Source organism: Colossoma macropomum, unplaced genomic scaffold, assembly GCF_904425465.1.
Source record: "Colossoma macropomum unplaced genomic scaffold, Colossoma_macropomum, whole genome shotgun sequence".
In the NCBI taxonomy this organism is placed as follows: domain Eukaryota; kingdom Metazoa; phylum Chordata; class Actinopteri; order Characiformes; family Serrasalmidae; genus Colossoma; species Colossoma macropomum.
Window position 1 is genome coordinate 51,512,098 of NW_023494792.1, and position 17,961 is coordinate 51,530,058.

General features: G+C 39.1%; 2 protein-coding genes across 3 annotated transcripts; one reads left to right on the top strand and one right to left on the bottom strand.

Moving 5' to 3' along the window:
* The first annotated feature begins 2,196 nt into the window (after nucleotides 1-2,196).
* LOC118812469 (chloride anion exchanger-like) lies at nucleotides 2,197-13,318 on the top strand. The gene is made up of 20 exons (XM_036577518.1): nucleotides 2,197-2,457; nucleotides 2,851-2,990; nucleotides 3,534-3,644; nucleotides 4,389-4,549; nucleotides 4,781-4,945; nucleotides 5,175-5,327; nucleotides 5,423-5,505; nucleotides 5,716-5,863; nucleotides 6,385-6,498; nucleotides 6,804-6,881; nucleotides 7,472-7,567; nucleotides 7,715-7,821; nucleotides 9,246-9,315; nucleotides 9,399-9,491; nucleotides 9,827-9,922; nucleotides 11,051-11,278; nucleotides 11,667-11,721; nucleotides 11,800-11,942; nucleotides 12,564-12,629; nucleotides 12,749-13,318. The coding sequence occupies exons 1-20, from the start codon at nucleotides 2,249-2,251 to the stop codon at nucleotides 12,767-12,769; spliced, it is 2,337 nt and encodes a 778-aa protein (XP_036433411.1). The 5' UTR covers nucleotides 2,197-2,248; the 3' UTR covers nucleotides 12,770-13,318.
* Nucleotides 13,319-14,055: 737 nt separating this feature from the next.
* On the bottom strand, nucleotides 14,056-17,887 carry cbll1 (Cbl proto-oncogene-like 1, E3 ubiquitin protein ligase). Of its 2 annotated transcripts, none has more exons than XM_036577527.1 (6): nucleotides 17,679-17,887; nucleotides 16,123-16,212; nucleotides 15,870-15,976; nucleotides 15,680-15,763; nucleotides 15,505-15,578; nucleotides 14,056-15,357 (listed from the first exon to the last, which is right to left on the bottom strand). In XM_036577527.1, the coding sequence occupies exons 1-6, from the start codon at nucleotides 17,689-17,691 to the stop codon at nucleotides 14,328-14,330; spliced, it is 1,398 nt and encodes a 465-aa protein (XP_036433420.1). In that variant the 5' UTR covers nucleotides 17,692-17,887; the 3' UTR covers nucleotides 14,056-14,327. The 2 variants fall into 2 exon arrangements, with proteins under 2 accessions (XP_036433420.1, XP_036433421.1); XM_036577528.1 differs by having other exon boundaries at nucleotides 17,584-17,692.
* Between the last annotated feature and the right edge of the window lie 74 nt (nucleotides 17,888-17,961).

Here is a 17,961-nt window from a genome sequence, read left to right on the forward strand (position 1 = left end):
AAAAAAAAAAAAGACAAATCTACTACATAAAAAAATCACTCACTTGTTGAAAACAAGCTCAACTCAAACTTAATGTTGTATGTGAGAATGTTCACCTAATAGTTTGTCAGGCTTGGGTCAGGCTGCAGGCAATATTAATGTGGATGCTCACAAAAATACTTGGAATGCTGTGTTTTAGTGGCATTTTAATATTTAAAATATTGTTTCTTCTTTGGTTTCAAGCAAGAAGAGTTTTACTGAATAAGAGCATTTTACAATATAAAAAATTGTAGATGAAGTGTTTCAGTGTTAGCAACTGCACATTTTGCAGCTTAATGTAAAAAATATGTGGGACAACTCTACAGTGAACAGGGCTGAGCCCCAGATCTTTAGAGGTCCAGTTAAAGCCTGGGCAAAACATTTCATTTGTGAGATGAAAAAAAGCTAAACTGCCCTTTTTCTACAACTAAATGTACAGAGTCAGACACCACTCTTCATTTATTCAATGTCCAGTGAAAACAGACATTACACAGCTCCTGTGTAATTTTCTGTTATATAAAAATAAATTTCAAACTATATGGATTTGTTACGTTTTATCAGCAGCACACTTGATTTAATGAAGGATTGATTAGCCAAACCAGGTGTTGGATGATATACAATTAATCCTGGTCTGCCACGTGGACAGATTCAGAAATGGTTAAATGAAAACAATGACATACATAAAATCACTACTCACTGTATTAATGTTTTTTGTATTGTTCTGAGCAGATAAAAGCTTATCATCCCACACTGCAAAACATAACAACTATACTAACTTCATTTATTTTGGTTTACTTTACTCATCTGTTAAACTTACTGATGTAAATCTAGTAGCACATATTATTTCTTGTATAGTCTTAGTTACTCAGGCAAAGCTAGTTAGGATCAATTCATTTGGATTCTTTACACACTGACGTCCTACAGACCGAAGAGTCTTTTGCCCAAAAAGCTTCCCAGCATTCTTAGCAGTTTTGTTGGTTTCTGTCAAGTAACTCTTGTTTTTTCTAATTTTTCATTAATTCTCTTTGCATTATGTCATGCTTGTGTCAAAGCAGATTCTTCTGCTGAATGTTAAGTCTGGATGCATTTTACATGGTTTTGTTACTCTCACCATGATGGTGTTTGTGTTCAGGATCACCAGTTCAGTCTGTAGCCATGAATGCTACCAGTTGGTGAATTCCAGCTCTCAAACAGTTCCTGAACAGAATGGAAAAGATACTTGGAGCTAGATGAGTCCCCAGAAATTGATGAGTCTTGTCTTATCAATTTCTTCATTACCGTGTGAAGTGAATGGATAAGACCATATGTAGCCACTGGCTGTAGAGCCATTAGTTCATTATTGTATGAAACAATGCATTTAAAATAATAGACGTTTCATAATTGATACAAGTGCATTGCACATAGCTGAATATTTGCAGCAAGGTGCGATTAAATGAGAGGTTAATCGAACTAAATCAAGAGCACACAGAACTTGAAATAGTAGAGTCCTGCCTGCTCAATTGAAATTATTTAAACTGATTGGGCTGTTTGAGTTAAGTGTACTTGCTGAAGAAGTGTAGATCACTGAAAAATAGGAAGTACCAATAACTTAAATATAAAGGTCTTTAAAGTCATAGTTTTACTTACTTTTTCCAGGGCAATAGGTTTGCACAATTTTTAAAAGAGTAAAATTAACTAATTTACTTTAATTTAAAGTTACCATTTGGAGGTTATGAATGTATGGTATATATACATAAGATAAAATAGCATTTTCCTTTTTGGACTTAGGCCGCAAAGGACACTGAATTGTTATCATATCTTCATATCAGACTGACGCAAGTCAGAATACTCCTTATCTGCCTGTTTCTGCAAATCAGTACAATGGAGTCTCTAAGAGAAAGTGTGAAGAGCGTGAAGAAATTGTAGGTAAGGTGCAGATTTTCAAGGAAATTGCTTGGCCAAGTAACTGGTAGGAAGTTCAGGGTTAAGCATCTCAACAATGGTTCCTATTGAGGAGAGAAACGAGGAACGAGGAATGTTTGTTCTTTAATGAGGAAACGTTAACAGTGGCCACAATGATCTGGACTTCTGCTGATTTATGCCAACGCTAGAAAATAATAACCAGTGCACCTCCTTAGTACTGGGTCAGCATGCATACAAGGAAGGATGACTCATGTTTCCATGTTGTGATGGGATCCTTGTCAATCATTACAGAATCAGCATAGTAAACGGAGCAGCATATATATCCTTCATGACGGGTCTGCAAAAGCCAAACCCAAGAGGCACATCAGCTTCTCCTGCGTTTGACCTAACAGACTTGACCATGGCAGTGGTGCCGATGGACAGACAGTACTTGGTTGCAAGGCCGCTGTACTCAGAGGATTCCTTTTCAGGACAGTATGGGAAGGTCTACAGGCACCACAAGGGTCTTCTGGATCATTTTAGAGATTATTTTTTCACGTAAGAACTAAGTGCTGGTTCCATCCTACTGCTACCAATCAAAATGAATATGGAAAAAATGAAAAGTAGCTTAAATACTGTGTCACTTTACAAAAACATATTTTTTTTTCCTGCTGTGGCAATGTTTATTTTCATCATTTTGAAAATGATTAGAGGTATTGCTATTGTTTTTGACTACATGAGTCATTTTCAGGTGGTTTAGTTATCAATTAATCAGTGCATGACAATTCGAGAAATCAAGTACCTCCATGCAATGCATGATATGTTGTGTGTTCTTTGTGGCCAATAAGAAAATGCCCAATAAGTCCAATAAGGAAAATGCTAATTTATATATACAATTTTGGTAAGAAATGGTGCAAAGAATATTAATCTGTGTTTTGTGTTTTATCTTAGTTGTGATTCTAAACGTGTAAAGAATGCAGCCCTGTCTTTGCTGCCTGTCATCGGATGGATGAAAATATACAGATTCAGGGAATGGCTGTTCAGCGATGTAGTGTCTGGAATCAGCACTGGACTTGTAGCTGTACTGCAAGGTAGGGTTTTCCTCATCTTCTGATTGACTTAACTGTCAGATGACCTCAGAATTGAATTTAGGTTAGTGGAGCTATTGAAGCAACACTTGTCTTTATAACGCCAGGAAACGACTGTTGTGTATTTCATTCCGCTGCCATAAACTATAAAGGTATAAGAGCTTAAGGAAAGGAGATTGCTGTTGTCGGAACAAAACCTTGTATCTCCAAAATGGTGACTTTACAGGAGAAGGAAAAACTCTTCTTTACTTTTAATGTAAATCAATGGAACCAGACTTTTTTACCCAAGTCATTTTGGGCCATTTCTTTTGGTCCATTCATCATGAAGTTTACAGACAAGGTAGAGAAATTATGCCAAATACTGAAAAACAACAAAAATGAGGTATGAGATATGAGGTTTTGTTCCAACAGCAGCGATATGTCTGGAAAGAAATCTGTCAAAGCTACTTCTTCCTCCAGTGCAAAAGTGTGAGAAGAAACTCTCTCACTTTTCTATCTAGAAAACCTCTAGATATTACTATTAATATTGTTCTAATGTCTCAACAGGACTTGCATTCGCCTTGCTGGCTAACTTACCTCCAGGGTATGGACTGTACTCTGCATTCTTCCCTGCATTGATCTACTTCTTCTTGGGCACGTCTAGACACCTCTCTGTAGGTGCGCAATACCTGATGTTTGTCTAGGAAACCAAACTCACTTTCAAATGATCAATTCCATGATGTGCAGTGTTAGAAAATCTTTGGTGGCAAACGATCATCAAACTGGTGCTATAGCAAAAAACAGACCCACAGGAAGCAAAGCAGGATGCTTATCAGCACGGGGTCTCCTAAGGATGTCTGGTTCACTTGCATCTAACTGCTTCAAATAAAACCCTTGATAACCCTTCATCCTTAATATTAAAGCTCTGATGCTGCAAACTTCACAGACTTGTTTCCAATATAGCAGCTAGATCTTATTCAAAGGCTCATTGTTGTGACTGTGTGTAAAGTGGACAACTGACTAATGTGGACAGCCAATCTGAGTGTTACTGACAAAATGCCAATAGTTGTTCAGCCCTAAATTTTAAAATAAAAACAAAATATCAATAAAAAATATGTATGTTAAAATTAGCAAATGCAAGATTTCAGCTTTTACTAAATTCATAGCTTTTCCCATTTCATTTCAATGGGCAGAGCAATTTTGACTAACACGAATTAAACCTCAACATGTGCTGATTCAGTTTTCACATTTTTTTCACTATGTTTTTAACTTGATTTCTTACTAGTGCAGACTGCAATGTTGCATGTGCAAATCTCATCTAGGAATAGAAAGCTTTTTGTGTAGGAACTGAATTCAGTTTTTACTCCTATAAAAGAAGAAGCTTCTGAAATAATGTGTTTCATTTTCTATTCCGTCTCTCAGGCCCTTTCCCTGTTCTGAGTTTGATGGTTGGTGATGTTGTACTCAAGCTGGTACCGGGTGGTGATCATTCAGTCAACATTACTGGATTGGAAGGACTGACCGAGAGCCAACAAAGAGTTGCAGTAGCCTCTTCGGTGACATTTCTCATGGGTATTTTCCAGGTACTTTATATTAATCTTAGAATTTTCAGTTGATCATATTTTTCAGGAAAGATCAGATCAGTTATGACCACAAATGTGTGTGTCTGTGTGTTAGTAACTGTGTATTTTTTACATTAATAGTCACTTTGGATGATTTCTATAGGAGCTGGCATTTTCAAGTACTAAAAAAAAGTTAGATACAAGATTTTTCTTGTGCCAGCGTTTATGTAAAGTCTTTTCAATCTTCCTCAGCTGGCTTTCGGGCTGCTGCAGGTGGGCTTTATTGTCATCTACCTGTCGGATACTCTAGTATCTGGGTTCACCACTGCTGCTGCAGTTCACATCCTGGTGTCACAGCTCAAGTTTGTGTTGGGGTTGAATGTAACCAGCAAGAATGGAATCTTCAACATTTTCAGAGTAAGTGCGCTGTGAATTAAGTGATTACATGCAAACTACCACCATTTTACACCACCTAAAAGTGCAGATGTGGGGCTTGATTATGTGGGTCTATACAGCTATACTAAACCTTTTGCATAAACCAATAATCTACTGGCTGGTCAGAAGGTCGCACTACTAAATATTCCATTGTAATTAGTTTCATAAAGTACTTGTTTCAGTACAGAACCATTTTAATCTCTGATTTCAGGCTTTGGAGGCAATTTTTCGTAACATCACTAAAACCAATTTGGCTGATTTGGTGATTTCCATTGTGATCATGGTAGCAGTGTTCATAGTGAAGGAGCTCAACGACATGTTTAAGTCTAAACTACCTGTGCCCATTCCCATCGAAATGATCATGGTGAGTAGCATACAGAGGCCATTTCAGTGTAGATGCAGTTTTCCCACATACTGAGATTTCAGTAGTCCTCATGTTTGTTTGTCTGTCTTCATTAGACTGTCATTGCTTGTGGATTATCCTATGGATTTGATTTTGAGACAAGATATAATGTTACTGTGATTGGCGATATGGTGAAAGGGTAAGAATATGTTTCCTTCTCCATTCTATTGAAAAATCTGTAATAGTGGTAAATAATTGTGAAAAAAAATCTCCCCCCCATGGGACCAGTTTACAATTATGTAAAATTTGCAAGCATATACTCGTATACTCATGTATCTGTTGGATTGAATCTAGTGCATGAGCTTTTGGTGGACATGTAGCAGTTATTCTGTTCTGTTTTAATCTGTAGATATGAGGCTCCGTTTGCTCCAAATGTGGAGGTCATGAAGCAAAGTGCAGTGGACGGTTTTACTACAGCTATAGTGGGCTTTGCTGTGGCTTTCTCTGTGGCTAAAGTCTACGCTGTGAAACACGACTACATCATTAATGGAAACCAGGTGAGCTACTTCTTAAAGCATGTACACAAATCTAAAGAGTCATTTAACGGTTACACCATATGACCAAAAGTATCCAGACACCTGGTGGTGCAGCAATGGTACCCACTCACTCTTCTAGGAAGTAGATGTGAGAACAGTGCTGTGAGGATGTAATTGCATCTAACTAAAAGGGCATTATTGAGGTCAGGTACTGACATTGAATGAGTAGATCTGGACCACAAATAGCATTTCATTCCATCCCAAAGGTATTGGAATGCAGTTCCACTGCTCCACAGCCTAATACTGGGGAGCTTTATATCCCTCTGGTTGATGCTTGTTACTGGGCATGGTGACCTTAGGCTCATGTGTGAGGTTATTTTAACAGTCTTAAAGTTGTCTTAAAGTAGCTGAATTCACTATTCAAATGGGGAATATGCATACTTTACAATCAGGGCACAACTGACGTGAATATTATGCCTTCTATCTCAAATTTGAAGATATTTCCAGCCACTGCATCAATTTTGTTAATCTGCTTACATTAGGAGCTCATTGCTTTCGGTGTGAGTAACATTTTCGGAGCATCTTTTCGATCCTTTGCGGCCAGTACTGCACTCTCCAGGACAGCTGTTCAAGAAAGCACAGGGGGGAAGACACAGGTAAGCACCAGCGGGCTTCATCTGATCTGACCTATTTACTACAGCAACCACTGTTTTGGATCTACCTCATTAAGTTGGGGAAGCCAAAGGTTTATCGATGCAATATCACATTATACAATTTCTTTTACACCTGTAGCATAATTTTATACCTTTTGTTTTGCTGGTTTATTGTCATTGAAGCTTGTAAAAGGATTAGTTTATCATTTGACAGTGTCTCATAGCTGTTATTTTGATCTGAACATTAAAAGATTCATCACTAAAACGAGAATCAAGGGTGAAACATTAACTTTTTTTACGTTTCGCAGATAGCAGGTCTAATCTCTGCGATGATAGCAATGATTGTGACAGTCGGAATTGGATTCCTGCTTGAGCCGCTGCCTAGGGTGAGGAGAAATGCTTCTTTAAATGCTCTCTGATATACAGTGGCTGCAAAAAGTATTTGGACTTAAAAAATATGTTAAGGTCACTGTGATAGGAAATAAAACATCAAACAATTTCCAAGACTTTTCAAATGGAGCAATATCTCTATTGACCTCAATAGACCTCTGCAGGTTTGCATCTGAAATGCCTCGGTTCACTTCTGAGTTCCTGATCCCATCAATTAACACAAGTTCACTGAGACTATTGTAAGAATTACAGCTCCAGACTTTGACATTTCTACCTCTGTGCGTTAATCTTACTGCAGTCTGGTTGGAATTCTTCTCCAGGCTTTCTCCACACCGTCTACCCTCAGCCTGATATTGTGCTAAAAGTGTTTTTCTCTGAAACAAATCATTTTATGAAGCAACAAATAGAACGTCAATGAAGTTTAGTATTGATTGAAGTGTCCAAATAATTTTTGGTGCCACTGAATAGAATGATACACAGTATACCCACAATATGAATGTATGAACAATTGATCAACATTTCAATTTTTTTGTGAAAAAAAAAGTTACAATTTCGTTGAATTCCTAACCTGTCGATCTTTTTTTAGTCTGTTTTGGGAGCTCTGGTGATTGTGAATCTGAAAGGTATGCTGATGCAGTTCAGAGAGATTCCGTACTTCTGGAGGAAGGACAAAGTTGATTTAGTGAGTATTCTCTTTGTTTCTGAACTACTTAAAATGTAGCAGGTCTGTGTATAACCTAGATTTAGCTTGACGTGTAAAAAAGTTTCTCTAATTTTAGGTACAATTTGCTTTCTCTATTTTTGACTACTTCTGCAACCCTACCTTCAGGTCGTCTGGGTAGTAACCTGTGCTGCGGCCATTATCCTGGGGCTGGATGTGGGTCTTGGTGTGGGAGTGGGTGTGGAACTGCTCACAGTTGTCTTCAGGACTCAGTTGTGAGTATATGCATTTTGTCCTCAGTGTTGATGTATGGTTCTAGAAAAAGAAAAAAAAGATTTGAATCGGTATAAGCAGGGGTCAGCAACCCAAATGTTAAGAAGAACCATTTTGTTAAGTATCAACAAAGATCTAACCACCTTGGGAGCCAAAACATTTTATGTCTATTTTATTGAGGTAACATTTCACCATCTTGGCTGTAAACATGTCTCAGTACGTGCTAACGTCCTAGTATAGGCTAAAAATATAATATAAATGAAAACACAGACTTACTTTGCTCTGCTTTAAGCTTTAGCTCAGTTATAGCTGCTTTTCTTGCATCTCCGGCAGGAAACTTTTCCGCAAAGGTAGAACAGTATCTTGTAAAATGTCTCTCAACATTCGACTTTTTATGAAGCTAAGGTCAGTTTCGTATTCGCCAGCGTCTTGTTCGAATTTTCCCCTTCCACCTTAAATGGTGCCTAATGCACCAGAATGTAGCTAACTATGTAGCTAACTGTCGCACCATTTACGGTGGAATGTGAAAATTCAAACAAGAAGCTGGCGATTGAGAAGCTGACTTCAGCTTTGCGACTTTTTAGTGTTCGACATTTTCTTGTTGCAGATTAAACATATCAGGAAACCAGATGTAGTGCTTATAAATGCAAATAATGTGTCTCCAAATTATGGATGTTCATGTTAAATCTTTTTCTTTGCCTCATTAGCTACTAGCTAGGTGAGATTATTGTCTGCTTTGCTAGCTGTGTGACCAGCAGTCCACGCACCAACCTTTAGGGTTAAAGGGTGAATTAGCTGTTATACATATAATTCCAGCATTTAAGACCATTTACTGTAAAAAAGCTTTATTTTACTGCAAAGAAGGATTCATTTATTTTTACCTAAATATCTAATTCTGCTGTCCAGCCGCAACAGGACAGTAGACCAAAATAACTATAAGCTAAACGCAAGTACATTAACATATTCTATATTTCAAGTCATGAAATGATAAATATATATTGTAGTCATTTATTTGTAGAACTTTTTTTAATACATGCCTGGGAGTTGATTATCATGTTTCAGATACAGGACATTCAGTGTAATATAACAGCTTTCTCAGTCATTATAGACTCATCTACGGTCTGTTCATCACGCTACTGGACACATTTCATATTTCAAATTATTCTTTTTTAGCGCTTCATGCTAATTAGTTGAAATCTGTGAAGAGTATTATTTTATTGAAAACAGTTATAAACATTTGAACTGTGATTCCAAACTTTTGTCTGCTCATGTCTGTTAATGTAACATTTTATTTAAAGAACTTATGGATTATTTCTATTGATCAGTCCATCATGAAATGTTACATAATGTAAAGAACATCTGGCGTTTTGAAATGTAAATGGACTGTAAATGTGTTTAGCATTAATATTTTGCTTCTTTTCCTCAGTCCACGCTGCTCTGTCCTGGCCAACATTACAGGAACTGACATCTACAGAGACCGCAAAGACTACCTGTGTGTGAGTATCTGCTAAAGATTATCTAACACCCCAGTACTCACACCTGCAGAGAGTCTGACTCATTATTTTTTCTGTATTCCCAGATTAATGAACCTGAAGGAGTTAAGATATTCAGAATCCCCTCACCAATCTTCTTCGCAAACATTGAGTTCTTCAGGGACAAACTAGTCAAAGCTGTGAGTTACTCTTAACGCTGCATCTGCTGCACAAGCTACGCAAAGGCCTCTACTTTTCAGTAATGCGCTTTAATACCAAGAAATCTTCCCCTTACCTCAGACATTCGCTTCTTTAGTCTTGCAGTGGAGCAATGAGGCTAATGAAGTTAACAAGCAATGAACATCTACATCACCCAGAATTCTACTGTATTAGCTTTGTAGCTCCGCTGCAAGAGTAAAGAAGCATGTTTTGGACACCAGGCATGTTTTGGGTGATCAGCTGTGTTTGGGGTAAGGGGAGGATTAAGTTTGGTTTTCAGGTGATCTATTTCCTTAACCGTCTGTTGTGCTTACAGGTGGCATTCAACCCACTAAGAATTCTGAGGAAGAGGAACAAGGCGCTGCGAAAGATCCGAAAAATGCTCAAGAACGGGGAGCTGCAGATGACACTTGTAAGTCCTATGTATTATTATAACAGTGTCAAACTAAAGATTACTGTATTTTTCTGACAGTTAATTGGTGATGAATTATTCAGCCTTGCAGACAGAATCAATATTAATTACAATACAATAAAGATTGCGATTATGCGCGACGCACCTCATTGAGCTAGCTTCTTTCTAACTCACTCAGATTTAGCAGGCTGAAGATTCTCCACAAGGGGGTGCTACTAGCACTGAATTAGTTTTTGTTGCTTCATATCAGTGACACTATATGTACTTGTTAAATTAACGATTATTTTAACTTTTCGAATGAACATGGTCCTGTACAAACACAGTTCAGTACTGGCTAGTAAAGTTATCCTCTAACTCTATGAAAATCTCATAAAGTTTTTTTCAGCTTCAAACATCAATGAATACAATAAAATATTATACATTTTTAGGGGTTCCCAGGTAGCACATCATTTGAAATCTTTTCTGTAGGGGTGTCACAATACACATTATTATTCATTTCTTTTGATATGGGGGTTGTGAAATACAGTTAGGTTTCATGCTATCAAAAGCGCGATAACACAAATGGTTCCTATAGTTCTGTTTAACATAATTCATGATATTCCTAAAAATACTAACCATCAATGTTAAAAAAAAACAGTTTGGTTAGCCCAGCTGGCTGGTTGATCAGCCAAGCTGTTTGAACTGGCGAGGTTTGTCAGTAAAACACAATAATGATAGGCTGGGGATGGATAAGAGGGATAATTGGCTTGTCTCTACATAGAAAATAAAAAATGAATCACAATAATGATGCACAAAGTGTGGTATAGTCTTGGTGTGCCAACAGTGCTTGACGCAAGGCTCAAATACAGTAATACTTTAAATACGTTATTTGTAAAGATAAATGTGTCAGTTACCAGAGAAAACACAAAGCTAAAGTTAGCCAGCTCCTTATGAAACACTTTGGGAATTACGAAAATTAAAAAATACAAAAGTAAATGTTTAAGTTTTGTTAACGTTTCTAATTCTGTATCAAAATGTATAGTATTATGATTCAAAAAAGGACAATATGAATCGTACTGTGAAATTTGCATATTGTTACTTCCCTATTACTTTGTAATGTTCTTTCTGTTAATGTTTTCTCATACACAGACAGGCCTCAAGCCCTTAGGTTACCCAGAGGCTGAGACTTGGGAGGACGAGGGCAATATTGAGGATTTAGATAAGCCGGTGGATTTCTCAGATCTTCCAGTTCAGGTGAACTGGAACGGTGAACTTCCCTCCAACATCGATGTTCCTCCAGTGCCCATCCACAGCCTCGTGCTCGACTTCGCTGCTGTCTCCTTTATCGACATCTCAGCACTCAAGGGCCTTAAAACGGTAAAACGTCTCACCCCAAGATGTGTTTATATTTTTCTCTCTCCAAGTGTCTAGAACTTTATTTAAGCTAGATTAGCTTTGCCTGTGAAAGTTTACTGATTACTGATGAGGATGGAGTATAAATCTGTTTTGTGTAGTTGTGTCTTGTGGTTTTTACAAGTCTGACAAGTGATAATTCTTTAGCAATTTACCTTACCTATTACAAAATGTCACTCAAATCCCTGGCAGATTACCAAACATCCTCAGCTTCAATAAGGCTTTTGACTGCTTACGTTATCATTTTAATCTTGCAATATTATGAAGGGTAGACCTAGAACCATCTTTCTAATGTACTGACCATAAATACATGTCCTTAAGTGTGAAAAATATGCCATTTTTCTCAAAACAGTTATTGAGGGAATTCGTTCGTGTGGATGTGGAGATCTACATTGTTTCATGCGATGGTAATTAGCCTTTTAAGATTTCCTTTATCTTACCAGTGGCTCCTTGTCAGATGTATTAACTGAGTGCTGTCTTTGCAGTGTACGTCTTGGAAAAACTGCACAACTGCATGTTTTTTGATGATGAGATCACAACGTCCATGTTCTATCCCACTATTCATGACGCCATGTTGCACATTCTGGAAAAACACCCGAGTGACTCAAAGGGGCAGGAGTACAAAAAGGTACTGTACTGCCTTACACTGAGCAAAGACTCAACCACACAGCAGACTTCAAACATAAGAAAATATTACTGAATTACTCAAAGTTTAAAGCCCATATAATAGTAAACATAACATTTCCTCCCTTTTTTGAAATAAAAGAATTTGATGTGTATGTAAAGTTTCAAAACATACTATTCACTCCCCAGTCCATTCAGCCCATATATGGAAAATAAGCTGCAAAACCAGCCTGTTTTTATGCTGTCAAAAAATCATTCAGCCTACAGCAGTTTAGCCCTGCCCATTTACGCTGATGTTACAAGGTGTGTTTAGCCAGAACTGCTTTTTGATTGTGGCACAATGCAGGGCAAGCAATTATAAATCAGCCTTTAAGGCACAAAAATAGCTAGTTTAAGGGATAAAGAGAGGTTCTAAAATGGCAATGAAAAATATGATTGTTTTTGGGATATAAAACCATACAAATTTTAAAAAGTGGATGGGGAAAAGAATTTGGGCCCTAATAGATGCTTGACGATGAAACATAATGAGGCTTGTGTTGTCTTTAGTAGGAGAGCACTACTAAGAAATGCAGACATTATAAATATATCCCTCACTGACCAGTGGACGTTGTGTTTCTGTTCACAGGAGGCACACTTCAAAGTGAGCAGCATCCAGACTGATGGATTAAACCTGCGGAGAACAGAAAAACAAGTAAACACAAACGTTTAGACGTTTTGTATTAAATTATTGCTTCCTGGTTTTTCAGCACATAGAATGTATATATTGATGAATATATTTAATAATGTGATATGGTCTTACTTTACCCTCAGATGTCTACAACCAGACTGTAAATGCGAGGGTCAGGCGTCTCCAATCACACTTCCAATCTCATATCCTTTGAACTGGAAGGACTCTACTTATGTTACACAAATTCGACAGCAATGTCACAAACTACAGCAAAGCCAGCATTCTGTTATGTTTGGTGTGGAGACATGACCGTCACTGCCGAAACAAAACTTCACATATCTGAAATGGTGACTTCACAGGAGAAGGAAAAAGAATTTCTTATAACACCTGTTAAAATATCTAATGGAAATTACTCCAACTATTCTTAGACCATTTCTGTTGGTCCACTGATCATGGCACAAACAAAAGGAAGTTAGGAGGTTTTCTTATGATAGTGATGCACACCATTGAAGAGTGAGTGGTCTGGCAAATTTGTTTTTCTTAAAGAGCAAATCTATAAAGCACTTTTTTCCTGTATATAAAGGGGAGGTACTATTGTACCTGTTTTTTTTTTTGATATACTGTTTATGTACCATAACAAAATCCGTCTACTTTCAGTCACAATGTCTCTATGCACTCTTTCTCTCTACAAAGTACCTCTGGGAATATCAACCGGTCTTGCCATGTTTTTCTTCCTTTCTTTTAGTTTACATACAAGTTTTTATAATAAAATCTTAATGTTCTATAATGTATCATCTGTCATTACTCAGAAAAGCTGCTTTTCTTTCAACTGTCCACTAAATCAATGCCACAACTGAGGCTTGAGACACATTTGTACACATCTGTTCACTTCATTACATTTGCTAGCTCAGGAGTGATGACTGCATTGTTCATCAGCAGCACCAATGACAAGCATATGAACAACTACAACTGGGGTGGGCACTATGACGGTATTTTGTGGCACAATACACTTTTCTGAGCATATCATGGACCAGTACTTAAAAAAAACACAGACCAATTACATGTTTCATTACAAAGTGAGCATAATTAGGCCTGTTTAACTGGATTTAGTGCAGTTTGTAAAACATAAAAACATGAATAAAAATCATTATAGTTGTACAGTATTATAATAGCCCTCTTTAAATGTGGCACTATTGCTTGTATTTTTCCAACTCACTATGCTGTGTATTGTGAAAATGTCTTGAAGTATAAGGATATATTTTTTTTGCCATATCACCCACCCCTTAGTAAAACATCAATCTGTGTTATCTGCTTGTGTGCATCTTAACATCTTACAAGAGCTGACATAGAAAGAATACATTAACTTGACACTGATGTGAACTTACGGGTAATAAGAGTTTACAGTAAAGAAAGGAATAAAAAGGAGTGAAGTAATAAACATAAACCCATGTCAAAAACATTACATATTGTGCATTTAATTCTTTTTACATTCATGAAACACATTCAACAAAATTTAAAAATATTGCCAAATCCAACTTTTCTCAAACCCAAAATAATGGCCATAATTATATGCATTTACTCATAACATCTGATAGTAATTACATAACGTCTTATATGCAGTCACAATCTATACTGAACTTTAACTATACAAAAGTCCACAGGCTCACAAACAAGATCACTGTTTCAATAAGAGCAACTGTTCAAACCAAGAGAAACATCTTTCTATTGGTAATATGGTCTGTAACGGCCCTGATCTGGATGATGAGGCCCAGGCATCTGTCCCTGTGGAGGAGGGCCTTGCATCCTTGGGGGAGGGGGTCCTCTGGGGGCAGGCCACATCCCTGGACTAAGCCCACCTGGCTGGTTAAAAGGAGGGCTGAGAGTGCCCTTGTCCTCTGGGAACTGGGGGTTGTAATGGTGTGGTGGAGGAGCGTTTACTGGGGGGCCGCCATGTTGAGGAGGGGGGCCTGGTGGAGGATGGTTCATGTATGGTGGCAGCTGACCCATGAGGTGTCCAGGAGGAGGGGTAATGGGAGGTGGAACAGATGACAAAGGTGGAGGCGGGGCTTGGTTGAATACCATGTGGGTGCCGGAGCCCTGTGCTGGGTGTTGCATTGGATGAGTGATGGGAGGTGGAGGAGGTGGAGGCCCATAGCGCTGCTGCGGTGGCGCCATCATATGATGCGGGTGGGAAACAACAGGCTGCCCTGGGTAATCTCCAGGATGGTGGTGTGGGGGCGCAGCATTCGCAGGCTGTGGGAGCTGATCGCGGGGGGCAGGGCTGGTCGAATCGTCCTGGATGGGGACGGTGATGAGGTTGCTGTGCTTCCGTGTGGTCACCGTAGCAATGCGGAAGGTTTCTGGAGCAAGTGAGCGAGGCGGTCCCATGTCAGCAGCAGGCTGGCCTTGTGGGGCTCGGTGGTCGTCATGGGACACAGGAGGCGGCTGACTGTAAGTGTCGTGACCTGCATGTGTCAAAGGGGGAGGGATAAGCACATGGGGCTTAGGTAGGTGTGGCGGGGGCACACGGAAGCGGTCCGACACCTCAGACGAGGAGGGAAGGTGGAGAGAGTCGACGCGGCCTGATGAAGTCTTGCTCGCCCTCATGTGGCGGTGGTTAATGTGGGCCTGCAGGTCCCTCTGGGAGAGGTAGGTGCGCTTGCAGCCCTGAACAATGCTGCACATAAAGAGGGAGCCACGCTGGCACTGCTCAATCCGCTGGACTGGGTCTGTGCAACTGTACAGCGTCAAACTGAATGGACAAGGGCAATGAAAACAAAAGACACTAATTGATTAACTTCATACAACTGAAATACATACCAGCGAACAGGCAAAATGTACACGCTATGATTCAAAACATTTCCATGTACAAATTGCATAAGAAAAACAGTAAACTTACCCTGGGCACATTTTATCACCTTTCCGTTCATGAAGAACTGCACATTCGTAGCAGAAAACATGCTTGCAAGGAATCTGTGAAAAAAACATGTTTAAGGGGCCAAAGCGACATACATTGGGTAACCAAGAAGCTACCTTTAAACATTTCAAACTATATCATAACAGATATAGCTTACCATGCGGCCATAAGTCTTAATGGGTAGACCACACTTGTCACAAAAATGCACAGGGGTCTCATCCTTCTCACCAATCAGATTGAGCTGGAAAAAGAAATAAGACAGTGAGCACAATTCATGGTTTTATTTATTCCATCATCTGAGTTAGCTCAGAAAAACAGAGAAGAACAGGTGAACACAGGTCTGCAACCTTATAATCCCAGTAGAATTGTTGAGGGAATCGCCGCTGGCCAGCAAATGCATCTCCAGCCTTTGCTCCACACTCAAACCTCTCTTCCTGTTTATAGGCGAAACCCTCTATAAAAAGATAAATGAAACGATTATTAATCCTGACACGTTGCAAGTAACATTAACAGCTCAGTACTTTTTTTTTTGGAACATGCTTTGGGACGTAACTGGCCCAAGGGTCCCTGAATTTGGGGTTGAGGTGGTGACTGGCTTACTTCGAGCCTGTTTGGGAAGAAGCTTGATAGGGATCCTCCTTCTGACATCAGGACCTCCTAATGCCCCCTCTGTTCCCTGCATGTCACTGTCTGCATACAAAAAAGCAACAGATTAATATCTGGTTGGAACTGATAGCACATTTGTGTATCAGTGACATTAGTTATATACAATTCGTACTGTATAGTGTGCAATATTATGAACAGCAAATGAAAGCAACAGCAAATGACAGGTTCTCCAGACAAAGGCAGTATTACACACACTAGCAGTCACCCCCCCCACACTTGAAAAAACTATATTGTGATGTCTGGAACGTTCATTCATTATAATAACCATATGTTTTCTTACATATTCAATGTCCCAGTTGTTGAAATTGCTCAAACTGGTACTTGTTGACAAAAAAAAACAAAATATACAACATGTATTACCAGCACACTGTTGCATGTTTTGATCTCAAGTTGAAACAAGACATAAAAACATGCAGAATGCAGATGTGAAAGTACACATGTCCAAATTTTTGCAGCCACATTTCAAACTTAAGGGTATTAACAGGGGGTTTGTCCACCTTTTGCTGCAGTAACAGCCTCTACTCTTCTAGAAAGGCTTTACACCAGAAGTTGAGACATTGCTGTGAGCATTTGTGAGGTCAGGCACTGATGTTGGATGATTAGTTCTAGATCACAAACGCCACTCCAACTCATCCGAGAGGTACTGCATGGAGCGTCATCACTCCAAAGAACATAGTTCTACTGCTCCACAGGTCAGTGATGGGGCAGCTTTATATCCCTCTAGTCAGTGCTGGCAGTGGGCATGGTGACCTTAGGCTTATGTGTGAGGTCATTCTAAAACTTGCTACCCTGTGTAACACCTTAAACCAGCTGAATTCAGTAATTTAAAAAAGGCATGCGCATATCCTCTAGCTGGCATTGGGCATGCTGGCCTCAGGAATGCCTGTATAAGCAACGGGTGCACCTTAAAGTAGCCGAATACCCTAATTAGAAGGGGTGTCTAACAGAGGTGGGCAATATGGCGAAAATGTAACATTGCGATACTTTTTCATGATACACAATATATTATAATATTTACTTTTTTAGACATCTGAACAGATGGAAGAAGCTTTCAAAGGGGAGGGTGGTTGCAGACAAAGGCGTGGCCTACTGTGAAGCCCCGCCCCTTTGGTCAGTACAGCGCGCCCAGGCCGAACACACAACGTTTATAACTAACTTAGCCAGGAACGAACGAAACGCAACAGTTTCTAACTAAACATTACGCGACACCGTAACGCTGAGCTGCAACAGAATCTGGCCGTATTTTCAAAAACACCTTCAGCAAATCAACACTGCAGCTAGCTAATTAGCATGCTAATGTCGAGGCCAGAACGGCCACTGCAGCGACTAAAGGCGGAAACAGCCGTCGAACCGCCTTAAGTTACCTACAACACACAGTTTCACAAGTAACCCTACATTTTATACTGAAGCGCCGTCATCAGTCTCGGACAAATCTGCACAGTATTTTACAACCAGCAAAAAATCTGCAAACTGTGGATTTCCCTCCTTACCAATCGGATCCATGGCTGGATGTGTGAATTCAGCGACTTTGCGTGCTTCCGTAGTCAACCTTTCAATACAAAAGTCTCAGCACTGGAGGCCAACGCGGCCTACTGTTTTCAAGATAATGCCACAAAAAATTAAAAACAATACAAGCTAAATAAATACGTTGATCGTTTATATGTTTTTTGTTTTTTTTTTACTTTATGAACAAAAACCCCAACAGTTTTTTTTTTATCCCCACTCTCACCTTTTCATCTCTAGTCCTCTTATTCCAGCAGGTGGCGGTGATGC

Coding starts and splice junctions, on each gene's coding strand:
- cbll1 (XM_036577527.1), bottom strand. Junction 15,579..15,679: donor TTAAGACTTATGGCCGCATG/GTAAGCTATATC, acceptor TTTTTTTCACAG/ATTCCTTGCAAGCATGTTTT. Junction 15,358..15,504: donor GGTGATAAAATGTGCCCAGG/GTAAGTTTACTG, acceptor TTGTCCATTCAG/TTTGACGCTGTACAGTTGCA.
- LOC118812469 (XM_036577518.1), top strand. CDS start 2,249: ATGACGGGTCTGCAAAAGCCAAACCCAAGAGGCACATCAGCTTCTCCT. Junction 7,822..9,245: donor GTTGTCTTCAGGACTCAGTT/GTGAGTATATGC, acceptor TCTTTTCCTCAG/TCCACGCTGCTCTGTCCTGG. Junction 11,279..11,666: donor CACTCAAGGGCCTTAAAACG/GTAAAACGTCTC, acceptor TTCTCAAAACAG/TTATTGAGGGAATTCGTTCG.